The following is an 11,254-nucleotide window of genomic DNA, read 5'->3' as shown; positions in this document are numbered from 1 at the left end:
AAATTCTTGTTTCTGACAGTTCTCTTTTTTTTTTTCTACTACTTATTTACAGTTCAACTTTTCAATCCTCGTCTGCTTTGATATCACGTTAAATTCTTACTCGCGTAATATCTTAAACTGTTTCAAGTCTTGAAATTAATTCTAGACTGAATAAATTCTAAATTTAACTTTTCTGCATTATATCCCGGGAATGACATTGTTTCTGACGGTGTCAACTCCTGAGCTCACATTGTACCCTTCTACTATAGGTATCTATCTTGTGACTTTAACCTAGCTGTCTGGCAATTAAGGATTTTCTCTTCTTTAAAAATGTCAGCGCGTTTTTTTTTACGCTGCTAACATCATGCTGTGTTTAGAGATTCTCAAACTATACTTGGTACTGAAATTATTCCTCCTTAAAGTACGACGAGAATTTATCGATCGAATTTACTTGATCGAAAACATGAACTTAACATGAAATCTGCTACAGAATTCAGGAATACATATATTAATTCCATAAATCCTTCAGTCACATAATATTTGTCTAAGAAAATCCTTGGCTTAAATACATAAATTGTATTATTTAAGGTCTGGAATTTTCTCAGTCATTACAAAAATACTCTAACCTTTTCGTTTTAATTTTGATTGAGATGATTTTTTTTCTATGCGTTGACAACGAAAAGACGAATAAAACCCGACCCATATACCATATTAAAATTTTTCATCAGCATTGAGTTTTTATTAAAATACTATCTAAATACAAATTCAAGTTTTTACTCACTCAAACACAAACTCAAAAAGATTCTTATCTCAAATCATAACTCAAATATACACAATCAAACACAAACTCAAGTTACAAGTCAACTCAAATTATAACTCAAATTCAACTTAAAAATTATACTCAAATTAAACTCTAAAAGAACAAACATTTATTTTCTCAGTTTTGCGTCTTCAGAAGGAGAAGGCTCGTGGAAGTCGGAACCCACCACCAGCCTTCGCCATGGAAGATCGCAATCATTACAATCATGTCCAGCCTTTTCTTCTCTCTGATCTTTGATTTCGTTGGTGAGTGAAATATATATATATATATCATGTCATGCCTTTTTCTTCATAAAAGAATACATGTTTTACCATAACACGGTTTGTTTTTTCCTTTTTAGTAATATGATATTCTATTTCCATTTACGGATCAAAGATAAAATTACTAAAAATACAAGGTGCCATGTGCACAAAGCACAATACCATGTCCATACTAGTAGACATAAAGATGGACTGTTTTTTTTTTTTATCGGCTTTAATATTTGTAAATAAACATGGTGTTTCTGTATAATATCCATGGTCAAATTACAATTTTTTTCACTTTCCTTCTTTTTTTTTTTTTTTGCTAGCATGTAAAATGCAAGGTTTTATTACATTTAGAGTCTCCAAAATTTTTTTTAAACCTTTAGTACTAGGGTCTCCATTTTGAAAACTTGAACTACTAAAGTACCTTTAGTACTAGGGTCTCCATTTTGAAAACTTGAACTACTAAAGTTTAGTTTGGTAGTGCTATGAATTTTAGAAAAATTACTTTTAACCGTGCTGAAAAAAGAAACAGTTGTTATAAAAAACAGTTAAATATTTGATAAATTGTAATTATAGTAGTTATGTTAGTTCTAAAATCAGTGTAATAACATTTGATAAATTTTGAAATTGAATTGTTGTGGGTATGTAAAATGACCAAAATAGACATGATATGAAACTTAAATATATATAATTATTTTTAGTATTTAGAAATACTTGTTTAACTTTAAAAAAAAACATAATGCTATGATTTTGAGTTTTTTAACAATAAATTTATGATAATTAATTATCTTTTCTTTTCATTTCTTCATTTACAATATAATTACAACTAAAAGGAGCATTAGTGAGTAATCAATTTGTTGAACAAAAATGTACATTCCATAAACAAGTTAAAAGCCTAATCGTCAAATAACTAAGTTACATAAACAAGTTGGACCTTAATGCCTTGTATGTGGTCTTCAGCTTCCTAATTGGTAGCCTGACCTTCTTGTACACCAATGGAAACTTATCTTCGAATTGTGAAATTGTTTTGTACTCTCTCTCTTGCAAATACCATAATTATCAATTTTGGTGGGGTTCTTCTCAAAAATCTGCAAGAAAATATGATAAATTTGTTGAGAAATTTCATGCCAAGAAACGGGCTAAACCAAATAATAATTAATTATAGGACCACAAATAAAGAACATTTCAAGCATATTGATATCCATACACACACACACACGTAAATGAGCAAATTCACACATTGATACCCATACACAAGAAAAAAGAGCAAATGAAAATATCATCTCAAAATACACACATTGATATCCACACACACACACACACACACGTAAATACACACATTGATATATCATTTCAGAAAGGAATAGTTCTTGCAAACATATATATCCATACACACACCACGTATATATCTACAAACACGTATATACTTACAAACACAAACTTAAGTCCTACAAATACATACGTATATACCTACAAACTTAACTCAAATGAAAAGAATTATGCAGCACGCTAATCAAACAAAGAATAACTTTGGACATATTAGTTCTTAGAGGTTGCAACTAACACATAAAGAAAAAAATATCTAGAGATCTTATAGATATCTTCTTGCAACGACAAATAAAAAAATATAAAAAAAAAATTGGATGAAAGATAACCACAAATATAATAGGGTTCATAGTAGCAGCACTAAATAGTTTGAAAGCCATTCAAGCCCGCACTAGTTATTATAACAAAATTATTCGCAGAGCCATATAGTTATTATCCTAGAAATATTAGGTTAAAAAGTCTTATGACACAGTTTGAATTGGGATATAACAGAAACCTCCCCACTATTTCAAAATATTATGTTCCACCCTATGTTTTCAACAATATTGCATTTATCCCTTTGTTTTACAAACATGTTAAAACTTAAAAGTATCCCTTACGTTTTACAAATCTTTGTTAAAAACCTCTAGAGGGAATCGAGTCGTGTTAAAAAATCCCTTCTTTGGAGGTTTTTAACATGGTTTGTAAAACGTAGGGGATAGGTGCAGCATTCCTGAAAACATAAGGTGGAATGTCATAATTAGATCAAAGACGGGATGTTTTGTATTTATCCTTTCTAAATCCCCACTAGTATAACAACTCCAGCCTATCCTAATAACGGCTATCTATTAATCATGCTTAAAGACTCTGATATTTTAATCTTTATTACATTTTAAAGCTTCTAATTCATGTCCTAGCTATTCTTTTGTGGGAACTCATGTCCAATAGCGAGTACAAAATGATTGTATCTTTGACTTTATCATTAATCAAGAAATTTCCAAACGAGGATAGCATTGCCAAATAGCAAAGGAGTTCTCAAATATGTCGCTAAGGCATACAAATGTTCCATGTACAATTTCTTCCATCTTCAACCTAGATAATGGCATACAGCCAACTCACATGCTAAGCACATGATAGAAGATAAAAGGATCCAGCAGTTAGATTACATCGAGATATTGTTTTAAATTGCTGCAATTTTCCCATAATTTCCAAACCAGATTGTATATTCATGCTCCAAAATAAGAACTTGAACAAAAATCTACGTATACTTTTTTTCCCCTTTGAAAGTGTGTGTATTTAGTACCAGGCTACAAGCAAAATGAATGCTATACTCGAATAATTTATAAACATTGGACAGCTATAACATCCAACGTTTTAAAACTCAAAAATACAACTTTTCATTTCCCACTGATTACAAAAATGGGGCAAAGAGCCCCATACTAAACCAAAAGTCATGAATGGCTTATGTACGTCATTAGTAGAACACCAACAAAGTATTATTGTACCTTATCCTATGGCAAAGCAGTTCTAGAACTCGAGCACCAACCGCATAACCTGCGTCCTCCAACCTGCTCAGTTTTCAATAAATATCAATCAAACTCGACACTCAATAATCAATAGAATCGACTTTCAGAAGCAATCAACAAATATATATTTGAAATTTTTGAATTCTCTAAATGCACCCAGGCGTAATTCCAAGAAAATTTAAATCACCTCTGTTCTAACTCGGCAATGTTGTCAACTTGTGTCTGATTGTACTGCACAAGCTCTGAAAACAAGAACGCGAAGGCACTCAAACTCACCTGAAACAACCATTTAATTCAATAAAAAACAAAAAATCAGCAAATTTTCACATAATCCCAAATAAAAAACGCCCAAATCACCACCAACATAAATCCCAGCCTCGAATTTAGCTTTTCTGAGCACAAGTACTTTCCATTATAAAACAGTTCTAGATATTTGTTGTTTTACTCGACTTTTTGCTACCCAATAACCCAATCGAGTACTTACAGATGCAGAGATGGTGAGCTCTAACCAGATCCGGCAAACCCACTTTCAACAATGCTTAAGTGTTTTTCTTTGATGCAAAAAATCAGAACCCTAAAACCTAAAATATATGCGGACTAAAAATCAGAACCAAATCTAAATGTTCAAAATCAGAACCAAACCCAAAATCGCGCGGTTAGAGAGGCTTACCTGTTGATCTGATGATGAGAGACGGGCAGTCGGAGGAGGAGAAGGGAGACCGGCAAACTGACAATCGCACGGAGGAGAAACCAAACGAGTCTGACAGGCCAACGGAGAGAGAGACCGGCGAACGGAGAGAGATACCGGCGAACAGAGCCGGGAAGATCGCTTCGAACGGAGAGGAGGAGAGAGGACAAAACTCAAATTTTTTTTTTTTTGCAGAGGAGACGAGAGAGATAACAGAGAGGAGGAGATACCGAATTGTGAAATGAAAATGTGTTTTTGAGGTTGTAAATTTCAGATTTCATTGGGGTAAAAACCAATAAGCAAACCAAGTCTAATACTGCTTTTAGACTAATACTGCTAATACTGAAATCAGAATCATCCTTTAGGCTAATACTGCTTTTAGCTTCAGATTAGGAAGAAATTATTCAAAAATCTGTTTTACCAAACAAGTTTTTAGATTTAACTATCTCAATAAGTACTTTTTCTCTCCTAAAATCAATACCAAACCAAGTCTCCAAACATCTATTTTGTTAACAGTCGGGTGCCAGTTTGAAAATTTGGACAAATGAATCCCAAAACTCGCATTTTCTAATTAACATTTGGTAGAGTCTGAGTTTGTGATTTTATTTTTTGATTGTAGATTTGAAATTTGGTAAATATTGTATTTACCAATAAATTGTTCATTGAATTCAATTCTAATCTGGTAAATACTATATTTACTAGTAAATATTTTACTGAATCTAATTTTTGATATGTTTAATACTGTATTTACTAGTAAATATAATGTTTAACAGTCGCCGGAGCTAGTAGTCAGATTTTTAGATAAATATGATAAATATAATATTTACTACTAAATATGGTATTTATCGATAAATACGGTATTTACCAGTCGCCAGAGCAGGTCGCTGGATTATTAGATGAATATGGCAATATGATATTGACCGGTAAATAGGGTATTTATCAGTCGTCTAAACCGGTTGCCTAATTTTTAGATAAATATGGTAAATACGATATTTAACTAAAAATATGGTATTTATAGATTGCCGAAGCCGGTCTTCAGATTTTCAAATAAATATGATAAATACAGTATTTACCGGTAAATACAGTGTTAAACGGTCGTCGGAGTCGGTGCCTGAATTTTAAGATAAATATGATATTTAGAAGATAATATAGTGTTAAACGGTCGCCATAATCAGTGATGAGGAGGTTATTTACCGACAAATTAAGTATCTTTGAGTTCAAATATTTGTTAGCTCTCAAGCATTTTTATTAGTTTGATGTGTTTTTATAGCAATTATTAATAAATGAGAAATTAGGTGGAAAAAAGGAAAAAAATTGGAGTTTTAGAAGTTATTAGGATGAGCCACGGACGAGGGTAAGGACCCGCACAAACCGCCGCGTAAAATGGGGTAAAAAATGCCCGAGAGCAGTCTTGGGTAGGGGCTGGTGCGCAGCCGCACGCCTGCTGCAGCGCGCGGGCCGCATCTCTCCCTCTGTACTGAAACGAGTATATATAGGATGTGAAACATACATGCGGTACATTTATACTATATATAGTAAATATATACGTTTATATTATAAATATGTTATACATTGTTATTTCCTAGTAAGGTTTGGAGTTGTATTTCTGTTTAGAGTCATTTTAAGGACTATGTAGATGTAGTCCTAGTAAGGTTAGTTTTTCCTTAAAACTACTGCCTTTTTGGCGTTGATTGGGCCTGCTAGCTTTTAGTTTGAGGCTTGTCTGTATATTCAGATCTGAAATTATATTTTTCTGAGCTTTGCTTTTGATTAATAAGAATTTCTCTGTGAGATCTAGTTCGAACTCGAAGTGCCAAGAAGTTGAGTCCAGTAATTTCATACTTGAAGTGTTTCCTTTCCTATCAGTTGCTTTTTTTTTTTTTAATCAATACTCATGCTTTCTGATCATCTATTTGTGCTGGCAATGTAAGTGGTTCGGACCAATGTAAAACGACTTTTGTTCTCTGATATTCTACTTAATTATGGATGCATCGAACTGAATGATTCTGCCTTCCCTTTCATATGTACGACATGTCGTTTTTATAAAAGAAAAAAAGAAAAAAGAAAAACAAATCTTATGTCCAGTTGTCCATCATAAAAACAGCAAGTTGCTCACAAATAGACGACTTGTCACTTGTTGACTTAAACGACAATAAACATTTAGACACCCCAATTGTGTGTGTGTGTTATTTTAACATTTAGCGGAAAAAAAAAAAAAGGAAAAAAGACACAAAAAAAGTGCCCTTTTTTTAACTCAGTGAACCTCACAGGAGGAACAAAAAAGGTTGGAACGTGCACCTTTTTACTGAAACGACTTGTCGTTTATTTACAAACGACAGGAAAACTGTTAGCTACTTGTTGACAACTGAGATATAAAATCAAACTGCAAAGAGCCAAAGACTATGTTCTCATCAAATGCTAAAACTGAAACTACAAATGCCATGTTTATGGAGAAGGGAAAGGAGACAAAATACTCTGAGTCTAAATTTTTAAGCAAATAGTATTAATCAAGATTATATAAGGTAAATTTAGTTCTAAGGGTAAGTTCAACAATTTTTTCTAATAATAATAGAAATAAGAGCGACCTTTTTCATAAAATTATATGTCGTTTAAGTGTTGCTCATACGGTAAAAAAAAAAAAAAAAACTTAAACGACAACGTCACTTACTCACTTGAGGCTAGCTCAATATGATTGGGTGGGTGAGTCTATGTGTGTATCCATCCCCACATCGCATTTAAAAAAAATAATTAAATAACATGATTGCTCGTGGTTTCTTATAAAGAAGAAAGAAAAAAGTAAAGACAGCAAACAACAACCCTTATAATCAAATAATCAACCCTTATAATCGTTGTTTTTTAAGGGACGTTTATTCCTTTTCTTGCTTTTTTTTTTTTTTTTTCAATCTAATAATCAAAGCAAAGCAAATGTACTCTATTGTTTAAATCTATGTATCATCTATATCCTTATATCCCTATAGTTTAAAGAGAGATTAGGGTAGGTGGCAGTTTTCTCCACCCACCTTAAACTATCGTCAGAGTTTTCAAAAATTAAGTGGTTGGTCGTTTTTAATGCTTTGGCCCAGCTACTCCTAAGCGAGAAAGAGAGAGTTGCTTCTAGGTTTCTTAGGTTTAGGGTGGGCATAGTGGCTCTACTGAAGGAAGAAAAGCTAGGGTTTCTCTGCTGCGTTTGTGTGGTGGCTGAGGGCTAGGAGTTTGAGGTAAGAAGGATGGGTGTTTTTGACTTTCTATGTTTATTAATTAATAAAATCGTCCATTTAACTAATTTAAGAAAATGAGGAACATTTACTTAGGTTAGGCTAGATTTGCTTCGCGAATTCGAATTGTGTGATTTTGAACCTATATGTGTATTTTTTGTAGTTCGAACTGGCTTTTAATAGTTTAAGGCTTAAACACGGAATAAAGTTTGAAGTAGGATTTAGTTATATTAATAGAACTATGGGGTTTTAAGAAAATGTTAATGAAAATAGTTGGTAGGAATCTCTGGCCTGAGTTTTGAACAGTTTAATGGGTAAGAATTTTAAGGGGTAAAGTTGAGTTCAACCTTCATTTTTGAGTTTAAATGAACCCTAAACCTAAGTTCAAGTTCAAATTGTTATGCTACCAAACAAGATTTTTAAATTGATTTTGGGGTTTAAAGCCACCTCAATCCTCCAACTAAATAGGCATTTAAAAGGCTACCTGAAACCGGCTAAAAATGCACTAATCAGTAATCACAAAAAACTATCTTGTTTATTTTTTCTATAGTTAAATCATTCATTAGTCAACTGGCAAATCATATACTGCTAATCAGATTGACAGCAAGATTTGATTTGGTTAGATGATTACTTGCATTAATCTCGAAATTGACTCTTCGGCAGAGCATCTGTAAGGTTTACTTCTTGAAAATCAGAATTATTTTTCCCTAAACCAGATCCCAGACTAAAATACAAGAACAGTTGACTGACATAATAGCTGAATTCCTAATCACCCAACAAAATGTCCAAGAAGGAAAATAGTAACAACCGCTAATAATTGCTTTTAGGACCTAGCAAAACACAAATATATCGCCAAAAATGAAGCAAGAATTATAAGAAACGAACGAAAGCAGTTTTTCTCATCCGCAATTTCCCAAGTAATCAATTCGCGGCATGATATCTTTGACGTCACTAATACAAGGACCCAACAACTACTAATTGCATAAACTCCACCCTCTTCTAAACCATATAAAAAAAAAAAAAAATTCATTAATACGAATAATTTCTTATTTCTTTTTTGTCTCTCTGCTAAAAACTTCATCTATAAAATGGCGCAAGAACTTACATGAGAATTTACGTGAGAACCAATAACTCAACCTGTACACTTCATTTGTCAAAAGTTCACAAATCTTTCAAAATGTAACTTAGAGCCCGTTTGATTCATAAATTAGAACTATTTTCGATTTACGTGTATTTTTTATAAGAGAAAATACTGTAGTGAATCATGAACCATAATTCGAATCAGAGAACGAATCCTCCAACTAAACGGGCTCTAATAATGTCCAAATTTGTGACTCAAGACATGCGTCATACTAGACTATAGCCATTCGAATAAGAAACAACGTTCTCGAACGCTGAGTCGGGTTCTCTAATAGAGCATGTACCTCACTTGATGGTTCGATTAGGTGGGGTCCACACTCTGTAAGAAAATTATAACTGTGTTTGGAGTTGTTTTTATTTCTATTTTTTATATTTTTCGAGAAAGAAAAAATGAAAATGAAAAGAAACAGCGTTTGACACAATTAAAAATAAAAAATAAAAATAAAAATAATTTTTTAGTTTAGTGTAAATTGAATGAGAAATGAAAAACGTCTTTTAGTTATTTTTTTATTTTTTGTTTCCATTTTCTCATCTCTCGAGTAGAGAGAAAAAGAGAGACATTAATGAATTTTTTTATACTGAAAATAATCTCTTGATAAAACTATCAAACGTATTTTCAAAAATGATTTCTCTTTGAGATTGAAAACGTTTTCATTTTCATACAAAAAATAAATTAGAACTCGTTTCAAAATGATTTTTGTTTTTTGTATGCATATGAAATTGAAAACGTTTTCAATCTCAGACAGAAATCATTTTTGAAAATGCGTTTAGTAGTTTTATCAAGAGATTATTTTAAGTGTAAAAAAACTCATTAATGACTCTCTCTCCCTGCTCGAGAGGGGAAAAAACGAAAACAAAAAATGAAAAACGACTAAAAGTTATTTTTCATTTCTCTCTCATTTTACACTAAATAAAAAAATCGTTTTAATTTCTATTTTTTATCTTTATTGCTCTAAATGCCGTTTTGAAAATATTTTCATTTTTTTCTTGAAAAATGTGAAAAATAAAAACAGGATCAATTTTAAACACGACTAAAATTATTTTAAAACGAGTTCTAAATGCACCATATATATTCTTGTTCATTTTACAATTCATTACTATAATGTTTTTCTTACAAAAATTTAAATTTAAATTTTTTATTATAATATTTTTTTCTCACGTATACAATTCAACCACATTTAACTCACCCACATATACAACTCAAGTCAACAAACATTCACAATGTTCATTCTTTTTAGACACAAAAAAGAAAAAGAAAAAAGAAATGCAAAATTAGGATGAGTCAATTACCCAATGTTGGCCATCAACCATAACTTTTAGGCCATGAAACTGAGCAAACAAAGTAACAGCCCTATGGACACCTCTATTCGCGGCGGCCGTGAAATAATCATGACCGAAAAGCACGCCGCCGGGTCTTAGGATCCGGTACGCCCGGTTTATATCCGCCCACGCCGAGTTAAAATCATGACCCGCGTCAATCTCAATCAGGTCCCCGAAAATCCCCCACTCACAAAACTTCTCCAGAGCCGACGCGCTCGAGAATGGAACGGGTAAAACCGACTCCGTGAAGTTAAACGACACCACGTTTTGCATGAACTGCTGGAGCAGTAAAACGTCGCCGTTTACCATCCCGATGTCCTTAAACCGGTCCCGGAACCCGGGCCAGCCCCGGAAGTCGTCGACACAGAGAATCTGAGTCCGGAGACCGAGTTGGCGAGTCAAGTTGGCCATGTGGATCGCCGACGCGCCGAGGAAGGTCCCGACCTCGATGATGATCCGTGGCTTCACGCTCCGTACGAGGTGGTCGAAAACGGCGCCGTACGAGCCCCATCCCTTGACACGCTTCGTGCGTAGGAGGTCCCGCACGTGCGGGGGAGGGAAGTTGTCGTATGGGGACCTGGAGTTGAAAACCCGGTCCAGGATCGTTTGGCGAACCAGCTCGGGCTGGACCGGCCGGTCCGAACAACGAGTCGTGACCCGGAAGTGGTCGAGTTGGTTCGGCAAGTTGGTCAGCTCGGAAATCGAAGAAAAAGGAGGAGGAGAAGAAGAAGAAGAAGCGATGAGATAGCCCATAGTGTATGTGACCAAGAGTATTATGAGATAAGCGATGGGTTTTGAGAGTTTCATGGCTATGGCTAATATGGCTTTGGCGTTGTTTTCTTGTTTCATGTTTTCACGAATAAATCTTTGATGGAGAAAGGAAAGGAATTGGATAATATGGTTTCAGTCGGTGGTGGTCGTATTTAATCTTCCACGGTTGTAGAGAAAACAACATAGAAACGTCAATATGGTAGATAATGTGTCTGTGTGTCTATATATATATATATATATATATA

The 11,254-nt window shown here is 33.6% G+C and overlaps 1 protein-coding gene and 1 pseudogene across 1 annotated transcript; both read right to left on the bottom strand.

Moving 5' to 3' along the window:
- The window catches only part of LOC21406206, a 17,961-nt pseudogene extending 10,955 nt beyond the window's left edge, over nt 1–7,006 (bottom strand).
- A 3,071-nt stretch (nt 7,007–10,077) lies between these two features.
- LOC21406205 lies at nt 10,078–11,213 on the bottom strand. Its single transcript, XM_010102373.2, has one exon. It carries the CDS (start codon nt 11,085–11,087, stop codon nt 10,191–10,193), a length of 897 nt encoding a protein of 298 aa, XP_010100675.1. The 5' UTR covers nt 11,088–11,213; the 3' UTR covers nt 10,078–10,190.
- Between the last annotated feature and the right edge of the window lie 41 nt (nt 11,214–11,254).

The sequence above is a fragment of the Morus notabilis genome, unplaced genomic scaffold (genome assembly GCF_000414095.1).
Source record: "Morus notabilis unplaced genomic scaffold, ASM41409v2 Scaffold404, whole genome shotgun sequence".
Lineage (NCBI taxonomy): Eukaryota > Viridiplantae > Streptophyta > Magnoliopsida > Rosales > Moraceae > Morus > Morus notabilis.
Note: the sequence above shows the minus strand (reverse complement) of the source record. Positions and strands in the feature narration are given on the sequence as shown.